Raw genomic sequence first — 16,177 nt, forward strand, 5'->3', positions numbered from 1 at the left:
GATTTTTTGAATAACGCTACATACATCGTTGCAAGTGATAAACGTATTGTTGACAAGATATTACATCGCAATGCAGGGTAACAAAATCTGATGAGTGAAAATTTAACACGTATTCTCTTTCGTACACTATATATATACGTTATTTAGAACATGTGAGAAGCTGACACTCATTCTATGATGCTATAATACTCTTTCCGTTATTATCTCAGTCATCCCTGTCAAGCTCCTCTCTTTATTCGTTACCCTCTCGGTACATCTACTACTACCAGACACTGAAGTTTTGGATGCTTTTTTTTGGAAGTTCCCACGTCTGCCTTAACAAGTCGCACGAGGAAAACAAATTTTCTTTCTTTCTTTCTCACTCTGTAGATTTTTTATCTGTTTCGAGAAGAAGAGGAAGAATAATAGCAGAAGAGGCTCTGTACATGGCATAAGCTTTTAAATAAGGGAAATATCTTATTTAGTTTACATAGTTTATATTGTCTTTATTCCTTCTCATAAAAGTAGAACAAACAACTCATATCTAATATATATCTCAGCAGAATATGTTACGTTTATCGAGACTTCCAATACAAGTGCTGGGTAGGACCCGATCCACTCCAACTGTTTTACCAAGATTGCTAGCTTCGGCCCAATCATCATTTCTATGTTTCGATAAATCGTTTCACACTAATGTTGTAGCACAGTCTGGAATGGACCGCTCATTTGGTCGTAGTAACGATAGAGGTGGTGGTAGAACTGGAGGTTATAATTTTAATAACACTAGTGGTGCTCGTTATAACCGTAATAGACGTGATGGTTTCAATAATAACAGGAAACAGTTCCGTAAACCTGTTAGAAGGGATGAAGATGAAGTACATTTCGATGAAGCCACTATGGCTAAGTTGATCCACGTTCCAAAGGATGCTGCTGCTGAAGAAGTAACTTTGGATCAAATGTTAGAAGAGAAACTATTAGACAACACATTACATAAATCCATATCTCGTATGGGATTCGACGGGTTGACTCCGGTGCAACAAAAGACTATTAAGCCCATTGTACAAGATGAAGAAAACGATGTTATTGCTAGAGCTAAAACAGGTACTGGTAAGACATTTGCTTTTTTGATTCCAATCTTCCAACATTTAATTAACACAGACAGGGATTCTCAATATATGGTTAAAGCTGTTATTGTCGCACCTACTAGAGATCTTGCATTACAAATTGAAAGTGAAGTGAAAAAGATACATAAACATAATTATGGTTTGAAGAAATTCGAAGCAGTTGCATTAGTTGGTGGTACTAATTTTGATTCAGCTATGAGAAGAATGAATAAATTAAGACCAAATATCGTCATTGCCACTCCAGGTAGACTATTAGATGTGCTAAGCAAACAAGGTGATAAATTCTTCAAATATGTCGATTTTAAAGTATTGGACGAAGCAGATAGATTATTGGAAATCGGATTTAAAGAAGATTTGGAAGAAATATCAAATACTTTGAATGGATTGAACGGGAAAGGTCGTGATCATATTAGAACTTTGCTATTTTCTGCAACTTTGGACGAAAAAGTTCAAAGATTGTCTAATTCCATTATGAATAAAGAAAGTTGTCTTTTCATAGATACTGTGGATAAGAATGAACCAGAAGCTCATGAAAAGATCGATCAATCTTTAGTGATCTCTGATAAATTTTCAGATAATATTTATGCTGCTATTCAACATATTAAATCTCAATTGGAACTATCCCCAGGCTATAAAGCTATTCTTTTCACCCCAACTGTCAAATTCACCAAATTTATTTCTCATATTTTAAGAAAAGAAATTGGAAGAGAATTACCTATCTTAGAATTCCATGGTAAAATCGAACAAAGAAGAAGAACTAACCTAGTTAGAGAGTTCAAAGAACTTAAAAAGGGTATTTTAATTTGTACCGATGTCGGTGCTCGTGGTATGGATTTCCCTAATGTTGCAGAAGTACTACAAATTGGTGTTCCATCAGAGTTGTCTAATTATATTCATAGAATTGGTAGAACTGCTCGTAGTGGTAAAGAAGGTAAGTCGACAATTTTCTTATGTAAAGATGAATTACCATTTATTGAAACATTAGAAGAAAGAAAAAATATAATCATCAAGAATAAATTAGATTACAAGACTAATGAAGGTATTTCAAAGGAGTTCGCATCCAAGATTGATGACCCATACGAACTATCTGACACATTATTAAGTTTGATCTCCTTCTACAGATCTGTTATTAAGGAATATGGTTTCGATACAAGAAAAATATTACCTCAATTAGCTGCATCATATGGTGAATTGTTAAATGATCCAGAAGAAAAAATTTCCATTGGGAGACATCAATTAGAAAGACTAGGTTTATCAAATAATCCAGTTGCTCAAAAAATGTTTAACATAGCATCATCAAGACGTTTCAATAATGACGACAACGATTATGAACCAGAAAGAAATAGAAACTCTCGTAATAGAAATTACGACAACGATAATAATTATCAACAGAATAGATACTCAAATAATAACTCAAGAGGTCAGAGATTTAATAGATTTGGTAATTAATGACTTGAAGATATACTATAATTGAATCAAAGATCATCTTTAAATGATGCAAAAAAAAAAATAAACAATCATAAAATAACTTAAAAAATAGATTCTGAAAACTAGGTTCTGAATTATAAAAAAAAACAGAGTATAGATAGAAAGGAGTTATTCTACCACTTGTAAATATACATATCTCCATTGTTACTTATATATAATATATCTGCATTTACTTCTATAAAGTTCATATTTAAATTAGTTCATTCATGTTCTTATTCCTTCTCGGTTTTTAATTTACTTTTTTATGGCAGTTACATCGCTTAGGCTAACTTTTGATTTTATTTATATTATAATCATTGAAAATTTAGATACATAACGATTTAGTAGAATGCCACAATAAACGTTAAATAGCAGGATTCAGAAGTTCAATATAACCATATAAAGGATATTAATCAATAAATTCAAGGTAAAGACACAGCGCAATGGCATATAACAATAACTCAAAACAGATACCGTGTAAATTTTTCCAACAAGGATATTGTAAATTTGGGACTTCGTGTAAGTTTGCTCATGTATATGCCAATGCCAATGGCCCTAATAATAATAATAATTTAAACAATCAAAATAACTTATTTATACAGGGAAATAACAATAATAATAGTAATAATGATAATGGAAGTTTCGGTCAACCTGCATTTGGATCTAGTGGATTTGGTAATTCAAATGCTAATCCTTTCGGCTCGATAAATAATAACAATCAGAACACAACTGGTCAAAATCTAACAAATTCATTTGGACAACCAGCATTTGGCCAAACAGGCGGAAGTAGTGCATTTGGGCAACCTGCATTTGGATCCTCAGCTGCTACAACAGGTGCATCTCCTTTCTCATCAATTCAAAATAATACAAATTCTTCTGCGCCTAATGCATTTGGGACATCAAGTATGACAAATAATAAAAATCCAGGCAATCCTGGAGCTTTTGGCAAGCCTGCATTTGGAAACCCAAACCCTTCTTCGATGTCGTCAGCGTTCGGCTCATCATCCTTCGGAGCCTCTAATAACACAACAGCGACAGGTAACTCACCTTTCGGAAATGTTCAAAATTCTAGTACAAACTCTGGGAATGCTTTTGGAAGTTCTGGGTTTGGAACTACGAATATCGCATCATCTAATCCAGGTTCATCATTCGGCACATCAGCATTCGGGGCACCTGCATTCGGTGGTAACGCCAACCAGAATAAAGCATTTGGCACCACCACTACAAATAATATATCACCTTTTGGTGCTATAACTAATGGTACAAATAACCCCCAGAATAGTCCATATGGGACAACTACAAATACCAATACATTTTCAACTCCCTTTGGTGCAATTAATAAAACTACTGGTCCAAGTACATTTAATAATACTAATACAACTACAGCGGCAAGTCCGTTTGGATCAGTAAATAATATAAGCAATACAAGTCCATTCGGTGCTGCTGCTAATCCAAATACTAAAAGTGTCTTTGGTGTTGTCGAAAATACAGTCGGGACGAATGGATTTAGTGTCAATAGTACTGAAAGCATAAACAATGGTCCATTTGGAGCTCCTTCTACAGAAACTACAGGGAAATCATCATTTGGGCAACTTGGGGCTACTAATCTTGCATTTTCCCAAAGCTTTGCCAATAATGCAACGCCTTTTGGTAATATAACATCTAGCACATCTAACGATACCTCGAATGCATTTGGTGGACAAACAAGTAAAGCTATCAATAATACAACTAATGTGACAACTAATTCATTGTTTGGAAGCGGAAACCCTAAAGTACTTACACAAGGAAATGCATCTGCAGTTGCTATGTCAGCTAATAATGTAAGCAACACTAATGTTGACGTTTCAAGTACGGGTATTGAGTTAAGTGTTGAAATATTAGAAGCCTTTAAGGCAGCAGATTTCGAACTTGGAAAAGTACCAGATTTACCACCTCCAATTGCATTGGTCTCATAATACTACAAACGTTTAATGGTCATTTTTTAATCTATATAATTATATAACGTCTGACAATCACCAATAACAATCAAATCTAACGTATCTTTGAAAGCATTCAATACAGATTGTGTTGGCGGTTCATTTGATATAAAAATAACATGACCTTTTTTACGTCTCCCATTCTTTAAAGAATGAGCCATGTTTTGGCACAATTTTTTCACATGTGGAATTGATAGCATTGTTCCAACAATAATTAATAAATCTATTGATTTTAATTTTGTATCGTAATTGATAATATTTGCAATAGTGTCACCGTCTTGGTGAACTTCATTATACAGAGTTATGGTCGGACGAATTGAACCTACTCCTTTTGATCGAAGACCCGCAACAGATCTTACATATTCCAATTCTTCACATTCGAGACAACTTGCAATCAAATCCCCCTTTGGATTTTCAGTTGTTTTTAATCTGTGTGGGTCAAATTTTTGAATATTGTTACATTTATTACATCTTGTATTGGAAATATTTCCATGCAATTGCACCAAGATGGGATAATTAGTCGAGTTATTATTATCATTATATTCCATCAAATGTGGTAATTTAGTCTCTAATGAATCAATATTTTGTGTATAGATTCTTTTCAATCTCTTTTGTTTAGCTAATTTATCTAATAATTGGTGAAATGGTGTAGTTTCAGCATGAATTGATTTTAGATACAAGGAAACCATTAATTCATTAAATTTTAAAGTCATAGATTCATTTGAATAAATCATATTAATATCCATTAAAGATTTATTAAATTTTTCCTTTGAATATAACCCCGTTTGTTTTGATCTAAAATCCGGTATACCAGCATGAGTAGAAATCCCAGCACCTGCTACGACGACAATATTTTCACAAGTATTCAAAATATGACGTAAATAATTATTATGTGGTTGTTCCTTTGGTTTAATCAAAGGGTAACATTCTAGAGACAGCACTGAATTTGCAATAGGACGGTGTATCGTAGTACGTCTAGGTTTTTTACGTTTTATTAAAGGTGAAGATTGTTTAATTTTCTTCTTTTGTGGGGAGGATGCAGGGGTCAACAACTTATCATTTTTCAATAAATCATGTAGTAATAATTTTGGTGCTAATGGAGATTCATTTGATAATACATCACGAGTTGTACGTTTCTTTAAAGTTGTTGGTGGTGTTAATGGCACTGAAGGTGTCAACGATGTCTTTGAAGAATCTGATGACAGTGATGGCATTTTTTTTTTTACTATTCTTGATGGTTCACCCTCTCAATATTGATCAAAGATCTATGTTTTTTGAATAGCCTGATTGGTCTATTATCAAGTCAACTGTAGTTTATTTCACATATACAGAACTAAGTTGTAGAATGAAAGACTAACGAAAGGTATGCAAACAATATATATAGAAAGAGACTATCCATTTAGATTTACAGGTTCTTACTTGTATCTGTTAGTTCAGGTACAAGAACGCCAATGCCAACAAAACGCTTCCATTACCGCGAGCTCATCTCTTACCTATTTAGGAGAAGTAATTGGTAGAATAATTCATATTGCTGATTATTTCACTACTGAATAAGTTTGCTTCACGGGTTTTTGTGTAAAATACAGACAGACCCGCCTTCTTCTTTTCTAAGAATATCGCCAATCAGTTACGTTGTACGCCGTGCAATGTGATAACACACGTTCCACTATTTGATATTCATTTTGTACGCACTCATTTGTTAATTCGCATCAATTGCTATATATAATAACAACATACTAGTAGTGTGCCATTGCTCAACCTTGCATCCCCACATGTATCGTGATAGTATAAACTGTATCGGTTCAATCACCCAACAGTTCGTATAGACAAGTTTTCTATGTGATTTATCATTTTACGTAATCAGAAAATCAAAAAATTCCATGCGACGAAACGATCGGAAAAACGTGTTTGTGCGGCTATATCTGTGGGCCTATCTAAGTAAATTATATAATCATATTGTGAAGTATACGACAAGCTACTTTGTGATCTCAACAGAAACTGGAAGCTTGAGAGGTTGCTTACTATATACTTAGTATTTGTATTGATGGTAATAATAGTAATACCAGGTGTATTCTGTTGGGAGGAGGGGTGTCCGGCCTTACTTCTATATGTCCACATCTGAATTACTAGATGCCTAGTCCGTAGTATGGGGTGTGGAGTGGGGGAATGAGAATGAGGAATATAAGGTGTCTAAGAAGACACGATTTCAATAAACATGTAGTTATATATGTATATATTCATAGAATGCACATATGTGTTGAATTGTATTGATCAGGATCACAGTTGGATATGAATCTATTGTGACTCTTCTTTCTTCTATATATATTTTGTGAGAATTGGGGATTTGCCTCTCTCTCGCTTATTCAATATTCGTCGCTCATTTTTTGGCTTTTTTGTTTTTTTCTCTTGATTAATAATAATTAACATATATAAAGATGATCATGATCATGGAGAGATTACTCATCTCTCCAAAATAACAAAAATTTGTTATATATATATATATATACCCTTATTTATTATAACAAAACTTTTACTTTTTATTTTATCTTAGATACTACAAGTAACCAAGTTTTATACATATCCATTATAATATTACATTAGATTCTTTATCGGTGTATTACTCACTTTAAATTTTATCATAACATTACTCACAACAAATACGAGAAAGAAAAAAAACAGACAGACAAATCTATATATATAAACAAATGGAATCCGGTTCATTATATTACCGACCCAAAATTTCAGTTGTTTCACAAAATTCATTATATTTACTACGATATTCTGAAATCGATGGGAAAAATCCATCTTATAACGCAGAACGATTACAAAAATGTTCAAATTTTAATATTTTATTTTATATTGATATTCCAACAATAGATTATTATAATGATGAATTGAATGATACGAAATTATCAAAATTTAATAGAAGATTTAGATTAAATCTTTTTAAAAAATTGATTTGGGATAGTTTTGTCGATAATAATCAAGAGTTTTGGTCACAATTGGCTACTGTTAAACACGATTTGATTAGTTGCACTTTAACAATAAACACTTCAGGTTCAATAAGATACGTGGAAACTATTAAATTTTTAATAGAAACTTTATTTAAAAAAATTCATGATTTATCAAACGTTAAATTGCATATCAATCTTAATGTCTCAAGTTTAACTTTAAAATGGTTTAACACTTTCTTAAATAATAATATATTGGAATCAAAAATCATTAACTTTATTCATTTAGGTTATCATCATTACACTTCCACACATTCTTTATTAGATAAAAAATCATTAGTTGAATCACCATTTAAGGATTATTTTACTAAATTAAATAAAAAATTCCTTGAACATAATTCAGTGAACCCACAAAATATAGAATCAATCGTAATTATAGTGAATAGTACCGGGATTAAAGCATTATTAACCATTCTTTCAGATAAACCATTAACAAATTTTATATCACAAGATTCTATTGATCAAATATTCGATGATTCAACAATGACCTTACAAGAAAATTCTCCATCACCTCCTCCTCCTCCATCTCCTCCACAAATGATACCCACAACTCCAACATCGAAGACACATAAAAGGTCTGATTCTAAAGAATCGATTAAAAGAGAATCTTTATCATTAATGCATTTCCAAAATAATATTCTTACTTCAAATAAAGATAAATCGGTTAGAGTAAGATCACAGTCTATTAGTACAAAACCTTATCATCATACCAATAAAGTAATATTAAATTCTATCCCCATTAGAAATTCTTCATCGAATACAAATTTAACCATACCTTCTATCAAAGTATCTCCTTCACCAAAAATACTTAATACTCAAATCGATAAGAAATCTCCTTTAGAACAAAATGATTCACATAACGTTACAAAAATACCAAAAGATATAACTTCCGATCTAGAAATGAATAATAATGGTGATATTGTTGAAGATGACGAAGACGAAGATGACGACGAAGAAAATGACGAAGATGAAGAAGATGGTATTAGTTTTTACGTTCCAAGTCTTCTTTCTAGAACTGCCTCTAGTCAACATGTACCAGATATGGCAAATGAGAAAATTCAAAATGGCTCATCGTCAAATTCATCGTCATCTTCTACTACTATGAAGAAGGGAAGATTCAGATCTTTAAGTTTAATGGATCCAGCTCAAAAGGCACCATTTAACCAAAATAATTTAATTCCTTTCGGTTCCATTAGAGATAATATTAGTAGTAGAAGTTTTTCTAATATTTATGTCCATGATGGTGATTTCCAAAACGATACTTACCCAAAACCAATTAAGAGAAAAAGAAAATATACACTTAATGGTAATTTGAATAATATTCCTAATCCACCTACAGGGCTAATACCGCCTGAATTCTATTCAAAAATGTCGTCTCCTTCCACTAGTAACAACAGTTCAAATGCATCATTGGTTAATATGTTTACCACACCGAAGGGTAATAACGATAATTCAAATGTGAGTTCCTCTACAGTAAAACTTTTTGAAAAGAGTTTGATAAATAATTCCTTAGATGAAATAAGAAAGATTAATAATGACAATAACTCCTCTAATGGAACTTTAGGAAAATCTAACGTAATATTTAATAATGATTCAAATCCATACAAATTCCCTCATAGAAATGCATTTGCTTTGATGTTCAATAAACCACAGTCGAATTTCTTGTCAATGGATGAGGAGGATAGATTGATGATGGGTGAGCATTCATCCCCAACCCCAAAATATGATGAAAAAACGCATTTTCTTCCATCCAAACCGCAAACGACACCAATAACCAAAGTGTTATCTACTGATTTTGACCCTGAGCTAGAACATGAACAAAAGAGATATAGCACACCAGTTCAAATTGATACAACTCCAGGATTCTTGGACTTGAATTTATATGGAGTTGATGAAAATGATACCGATGGTACTGTAACTAGTTCGACAAATTACTTAAACGAGAAACATTTGGGGTCCCAGATAAACACCAATCAAGACTCTCAAAGAACAGAAGTTACTGAAGAACCTAAACAAAATTTGAGCTCTAAATTTAAGAAGATATTATCATTCGACCTTTATGGGGATAATGATAAAGATGGAGATAAGTTCTGGATGTTAGGCCATAATTCATGACATCTAATATCTGATTTTACAAAGAATTGGTTAATACCAAACAAAAATAGCATTCTCTACGCAGGTTTACATTTATAGATACCCTGAATCAATACCCATCACACAACAACAACTGGATATAAAATATTAAAAAACAAAAACAAAAAACATTAATATTATTCGCAGGCCGATGGTTTAACTTTCATACAACGAACCTCATCCCCATTTTTCACAGTACTTAACACAATTTATTTCATTTTATCATATATAGACATCGCATTTTACCATTACCAACAACCTGATATAATACCGATATGAACTGGTTATCTAGGAAAATGATTGTACTTGGTAACTGCATTTTTTTCACTACTATTCTTACTATCTATTCATAACATTTAATACTTTTATCATATAGTATATTTCATTATTTTCGTTCTTTTACCCTTACTGGATATCACCATTAACGGGATTTAGCATTCTTATATCACTTTCGCCGTCTTTTCTTTTTTCACTTTACTTTGACTTGAAACAGCGAGAAAGCTCATCGCATCGAAAAGTTTCTTTGAGATCATCGATTTTTTTTTTTGATATTTTTTTTTTTGCTTTACTTCACTTTCTACGAGGTTGCGTAAATTTTTTAGTGATGCTATAGCTCAAGTAAAATACATATTTGAGAAATAAAGACTAAACTACTTGGCACTACAAAGAGCAGTCATTGAAGTACAACTACCACCGTATAAGCGTTTTTCTCCCTAAAGATTGGACTTTCACTAGATTATTAAATTTTATTTGTACATTACATTTTTATCTCAACTACCCACTGAGAAGTAACTACTACTACTACCTAGACATAAGTGGAAAAATATAATTCTCCCAAAAAATAAATAAAATAAAATGACAGAAGTCCAATCGAGAACTACTGATCTTGAAGAGGGCCAGGACCATATGCTAGAGTCTGCTCTTCATCAACTCCTGACAGATTCGGATGATCCATTTCAGGAGGATCCTTCAAACCCTTTCACAAACGATCCAACAATGGTTTTTAATCAAAATGATACCGAACATGAACATAGTAACGACGAAACTGATATCGAAAGAGCAATTGAGTCGGCTATCACTAATATGAACAATACCGACATAATAGATGCATCTCTCTTGAATGATAAGCAGCTCTCTTTGGATACTATACTTGGCGAGAACACCCATGCAGCAGATATGGATATGCATTTAACAGATTTGTTAGGTACTAATAACAATATGAAGAAACGGTCTATCGATAATCTGGACGATGAAATAACAACTTTAGAGATAGAAAAGAAGAAGAAAGTAAAGACACAGAAAAATATTAAAGATATACGCATTTATAAAACTACAGATGAACCTTTCTTATCTCCAGCATCATTATCGCCGTCTTCAACATTGTCACCAGAAAATAGTGAAACCCAAATAAAGTTGGAATCTTTACCAATCACTTCATACAATAAAAAAAAACAAAAGAAAATCGCCAGCAAAGGGAAGACCTTAACATCCGAAACTTTAAAGGCAGATATACCTATTCCTGATAAATATACCAATGAGTTCACTATGACACAAGTTACCGATATTAAAAAGAGGATTGTCAGTACTCATAAATTAATTCTAAACTTCAACTTCTTAAAAGACGGTTATGCTAGAACATGTGTAGAATTAAAAAAGGCTATGATGTGTTTGAAAGATAGTGAAATTCATAGAGCACACCTATTGACAGAAAATGAACAATTAAAGAAGGAAATTGCTGCTCTTCAAACCACTGTTAAAGAAGAAGATATTAGCTAAAATATTAAAAGGACGGTCTATTCAAAAGGAAGTCAATTGGTTAAAATAGTATATTAATATACGTATAATAATTACGAAGATAATCCTATTCTTCCTTATCTTCTACCCCCATATCTTTGCATTATAATGAAGTTATTTTCACTAAACGAGTAAGAACAACTTCATTGTTATAAATAAAATACCCCAAGGAGGGTTCTCATAATAATAGAATCTATAAATAATATACATAATTTTTTGCGTGCATAATAACTACATAAGAAAAGTTAATTATTTTTGTTACATTTAATAATGACGTTCCAAAAGATGGGACTATACAATTGTATCTAAAGATCCAGACTACTGTCACTCTCATAATTAGATTTAATCTTCGTAGATTTTAAAAAACCGGATGTATTGGATTTTATTAATCTTTCCGACAAAAGATATCTCTCTAATGCACCTAACTCAAAAGAATTTGGATCAGTCCCCAATTTTGAAAATCCCACAATTCTTGTCCTCTCAAGTCCATTTATATATCCGACAACAAATGGTAAAACTTTTATTTCAAGCTTATCAACTAAAAATGCACAATCTTCAACATTGGTCCTGATGAATTTTGTATTAAGGTACTTTCTTGCTAATTTACTTAACTGTTGATCCATATATTGGCATTTTTTGAAATGTGGTAATTGAAAATGTATAATTACTGGTATACTAGATGAACTTGTTAGTTTTATCAATTTAGCTTCATCTTCGATTGTCTCTAAGTTACCAAAATTTTCATCTTCTGAAGTCTTCTTGGAGACATTTTTCAAATGATCCGATAATTGTTGTAATCTTGCTTCTCTCTGCTTAGATACAATATTTTGAATTTCTTCATCATTATCCAATTCATCCATTAATTGATCTATATCAATGTCACTTTCATCAGAATCGTGGTCACTAGAAGTATTATTATTTCTAGAGAAGGCCTGCCTTTCAAATTTGTCTATTTGATGAGACATAAGAAGGATAAATTGTTGATATTATTTAAACTCTAGTATTAATGTGCAACCTTCTGTATACTTGGATCCGTACCGTTAGTTGCGAAAGTATATTTTATACTCAAATATTACTAATGTTGTACCTGTTGCCCTCTATATAACTATTACGTAGTGCAACGCGTTTTTGAAAAATATCAATAAAGTCTCAAATCAGTTGAAACAATAATATATCAATAAATGAATAGAATAGTGTTATTTTAAAAAATTTGTGTTTATACAGTTTTCTTTTATTTACTTGTTAGATCTATTTATAATAATACATAAAAATAAATCCTAATAAATTTACAATAACGTTCAAATTGACGTTTACATCATTCATTAAAAGTTTTAGTTTCTTCTTACGAGCTTTGGATTTCTCAGTCTTATCATCAGCACTTACAGGTAAAGGTAATTCATCTTTATCAGCATATGCACTATGTAGTCTTGGTCCTTTAACTTTATCAAATTTAACCAAATACCATATCAAAGCCACAAAGTTGATAGCAGCAGCAATAATGTAACCCCAGATTGGTTCAAATGGATCAGGTAAGTAACAAATTTGAGTCTGGATAGTTGGTTTACCTGTATTACTTCCATCATTATACAGTGAAACCAATTGAATAGCAGGTTTTGATATACCCATGTTCATTGCACATGACTTCACAGTAATCTCTTCAGTCTGAGCTTTCGTATTAATTGGTGTATTGTATGTATGTTTAATATGACAGTAATCATGATCATCACCAGAGAAAACAAAATCAGGTTGTACCTTTGATAGAACCATTTGTGATATGTCACTGTCAATAACAGTTTGATACTGAAGACCCTTTTGCATTGGAAACAATTTTTTAGATTCTCTTTCTGGACCACAACTTTGAATTTCTGGATCACGATGTAATGGAACATGAGTTAACATGATTCTTGGATATGGGTGAGATTCTTTAGTAAAATTATCCAAGAATTCTTGTGGGATAGAGGACACGTTTGGATTGGTTCTGTCAGATAAAGATATCGTATCTACGAGCACAAATGTATGATTACCTACATCCACTGAAGATGACGTTGGACCAAAATATGTAGAGAATCTCTTTAGACTAGATTCTACTACTGTATCTCCAAATCCAATATCATGATTTCCTGGTAAAGACATAACAGTTTTTGTATTTGGTTTTTTTGGGAAAATTTGATTAAATCTTTTATATTCTTTTAACCAATATTCATCCTCCCAATTTCTACCACCATCAAATAAATCTCCAAGGAAAAAATTGGTCTGTGGATTTAAATGATATTGAACGTATTTCCAATTTCTAATATGGTAATGATCGACGAGGATCTTAGTGACATAATTCATAATCCATGGTCTATTTGGATAAGAATAATCATCTAAGATTTGAGGATCAGCAAAGAGAGCAACTCTATGACTACTTACTGGATGACCATTATTGTCCTTGGACCAGGTTTCCCATTTCTTCCAATCACATTTCTGTAATGTTCTTTTCACAGACATATGTTCATAATGATTAATTACAATAAACCAACCTAATAATGATAATAGACAGAACTTCCAAAATATTCTTAGTTTCCATTTAAAATATGGAACATTGATTTGAATGATACCTTTATGTTTTCTGTTGATTAGTGGCTTATGTGTTTTTTTCTTTTTCTTATCTTTTCCTTTAGCAGATAGCCTGCCTTTGTTAGTACGTTTCAACATGCTGTCAGAATATCTAGTTCTTGGATAATACTTTTCTGGGTTTAAGGTACCTTATTATATCTTAAAGTGAGTGGAATCAAAGAAAGATAATTATATTGTCCGATTTCAACAACAACAAAACAAATGTGTAGAACTTAAATATCTTTTCAGTAAATGTAAAGTACTAATGCTCCACAGATCAAATATAATCTTAGTTTCACTCCCGGCTAACAACCAATAACTACATTTTTAGTTTTCTTTAGCTTTATACTTCTAGCTTAAAATTAACATAACAACAGAAACAAAGCCATCTCTAGCACTGGCTTATCATTTGTTTACTCCTTTCCATAAACTTTCTTTCTTCTCATCGGATTTTCCCACCGCAAAAAACCGAAAAAAGACATACGATGAGCATTTCCGCTCACGTGATAAAAACTGCAGATATGAAACTCACCAAAAAACTGGAAATTGAAATTTGTGAAATGTCACATAAAGTGGAAATGATGATTGCATCAGCAAATGGTCATACAAGACGTGTCAGAAGGTATCAAACAAGGGTTACGTTAACAGTTTGAGGCTTTTAGTGGTAGGCTGATTTGTTAAGGTTCGTCATATTGCAATTTGAGCAAGATAATTGTTTATATCAAAGGATATTTACTACGTTGAATCAACCTAGTCGCGTGTTTTGTTTTCCTTTGCTTTCCATTGTTTTGGTTATTAGATACATTTAGGAATGGATACCGGATCAGAAACAAAGTTAAGATCGACTAGATCTTCTGCTACGATCGATAGCGAGAACTCTACCAAATTCGAGTTTGATTTTTCCCACGAGATTGATCCAAATGAACAATTAGAATGTTTGTCTCGTAATATTGATAGACATCATAAGTCTTCAAAGACTGTAAATATACGAGACACAAAGATTTCCATTTCTAAAATGGTCTTAGATATTGAAGATCATAATATAAATTATGATAATGATGATGATGATGATGATGATCCACTTCCGGATACTCTGTACAAAGCTTTCCACAAGAAAATGTTAAGACAAGAAAATAGAATGATTGAATCAGATATCAATGAAAGTTATGAGAGTGCAGAGCATCTTGAACAACTATATAACAAATTGGAAGTTATAACGTGGCCAACTGCTTTGGCAAAAATGACTAAAATTAACGATCCTACTGACGACGATGAGTTAGGTGAAAAAAGACAAATGGCAATGAATAAGATTATGGATATGTTAGATAAATATAAATTAATGAATGAACATGCATCTATATTACAAAAAAATAAATCCAAATTTAAAATTAATCCATTAACTAATTATACCAAGATATATAGAAATGTTGATCATTTACTCTTGGATAATTATGAAAGTTCTTCAGATGAAGATGAGGAGGAATTTACAACGGAACAAATACGAATTCATAGAATTAAAAAGAGAACTGAGAGTTGTGGAGGAGTTATTACAATAGGATTAAAGACATTTGAAGTTAGAGAGCATTATACAATAATTGCACAACCTTTAAAGAAACCTTACGTCATTAAATTAACTTCAAAGGAAAAGAAAAAGCTTTCAAATATCGAACCCCAAAGAAGAGTTTTCAAATATTCTAGAACTTTGAAAAATAACGTAGGGAAATTAAAACATCGTGATGTGGTCCCCGTAACAATGATAATTGATGATAACGAAAGAAAGTCATTAATTTCACAATATAATATTGAGAACGATATTGAAGAAACTACAGAAATAAATCCAACACCACATGAGATTGATTCTACCCCACCTACTTTGTTAGAAATGACGCCAATAATAAATGAATCTTCATTAAATTCACCTCATATATCCACTGATAAAGAGATACAGTACGTCCGATGTTCAGAACAAAGTATACCGGCGCCTTTATACCCCAGTCAGCAATTACAGGTACAACAATTATTACAACAGTCATTTCCTAAAAACAAACTAAGAGAATTACAAAAATAAATTAATTCCCATTTATGTTAACCACGA

At 32.0% G+C, this 16,177-nt stretch overlaps 8 protein-coding genes across 8 annotated transcripts; 5 read left to right on the plus strand and 3 right to left on the minus strand.

The window, feature by feature from the left end:
• Positions 1-545: 545 nt before the first annotated feature.
• MSS116 (ATP-dependent RNA helicase) lies at positions 546-2,552 on the plus strand (the record flags this gene model as incomplete). The annotated part of the gene is made up of 1 exon (XM_041549840.1): positions 546-2,552. The coding sequence occupies one exon, from the start codon at positions 546-548 to the stop codon at positions 2,550-2,552; it is 2,007 nt and encodes a 668-aa protein (XP_041405774.1).
• A 461-nt stretch (positions 2,553-3,013) lies between these two features.
• Positions 3,014-4,525, plus strand: NUP42 (FG-nucleoporin NUP42; the record flags this gene model as incomplete). Its single annotated transcript, XM_041549841.1, has 1 exon — positions 3,014-4,525. One exon carries the CDS (start codon positions 3,014-3,016, stop codon positions 4,523-4,525), a length of 1,512 nt encoding a protein of 503 aa, XP_041405775.1.
• A 26-nt stretch (positions 4,526-4,551) lies between these two features.
• Positions 4,552-5,760, minus strand: HST4 (NAD-dependent histone deacetylase HST4; the record flags this gene model as incomplete). The annotated part of the gene is made up of 1 exon (XM_041549842.1): positions 4,552-5,760. One exon carries the CDS (start codon positions 5,758-5,760, stop codon positions 4,552-4,554), a length of 1,209 nt encoding a protein of 402 aa, XP_041405776.1.
• A 1,491-nt stretch (positions 5,761-7,251) lies between these two features.
• On the plus strand, positions 7,252-9,672 carry SND1 (Snd1p; the record flags this gene model as incomplete). The annotated part of the gene is made up of 1 exon (XM_041549843.1): positions 7,252-9,672. One exon carries the CDS (start codon positions 7,252-7,254, stop codon positions 9,670-9,672), a length of 2,421 nt encoding a protein of 806 aa, XP_041405777.1.
• Positions 9,673-10,545: 873 nt separating this feature from the next.
• ATC1 (Atc1p) lies at positions 10,546-11,466 on the plus strand (the record flags this gene model as incomplete). Its single annotated transcript, XM_041549844.1, has 1 exon — positions 10,546-11,466. The coding sequence occupies one exon, from the start codon at positions 10,546-10,548 to the stop codon at positions 11,464-11,466; it is 921 nt and encodes a 306-aa protein (XP_041405778.1).
• A 323-nt stretch (positions 11,467-11,789) lies between these two features.
• On the minus strand, positions 11,790-12,449 carry PLP1 (Plp1p; the record flags this gene model as incomplete). Its single annotated transcript, XM_041549845.1, has 1 exon — positions 11,790-12,449. One exon carries the CDS (start codon positions 12,447-12,449, stop codon positions 11,790-11,792), a length of 660 nt encoding a protein of 219 aa, XP_041405779.1.
• A 283-nt stretch (positions 12,450-12,732) lies between these two features.
• Positions 12,733-14,181, minus strand: CDC1 (putative lipid phosphatase CDC1; the record flags this gene model as incomplete). The annotated part of the gene is made up of 1 exon (XM_041549846.1): positions 12,733-14,181. The coding sequence occupies one exon, from the start codon at positions 14,179-14,181 to the stop codon at positions 12,733-12,735; it is 1,449 nt and encodes a 482-aa protein (XP_041405780.1).
• Positions 14,182-14,893: 712 nt separating this feature from the next.
• Positions 14,894-16,150, plus strand: SAS4 (Sas4p; the record flags this gene model as incomplete). The annotated part of the gene is made up of 1 exon (XM_041549847.1): positions 14,894-16,150. The coding sequence occupies one exon, from the start codon at positions 14,894-14,896 to the stop codon at positions 16,148-16,150; it is 1,257 nt and encodes a 418-aa protein (XP_041405781.1).
• Between the last annotated feature and the right edge of the window lie 27 nt (positions 16,151-16,177).

This window comes from Maudiozyma barnettii, assembly GCF_903064755.1.
Source record: "Maudiozyma barnettii strain CLIB 1767 genome assembly, contig: KABA2_03, whole genome shotgun sequence".
NCBI lineage: Eukaryota > Fungi > Ascomycota > Saccharomycetes > Saccharomycetales > Saccharomycetaceae > Maudiozyma > Maudiozyma barnettii.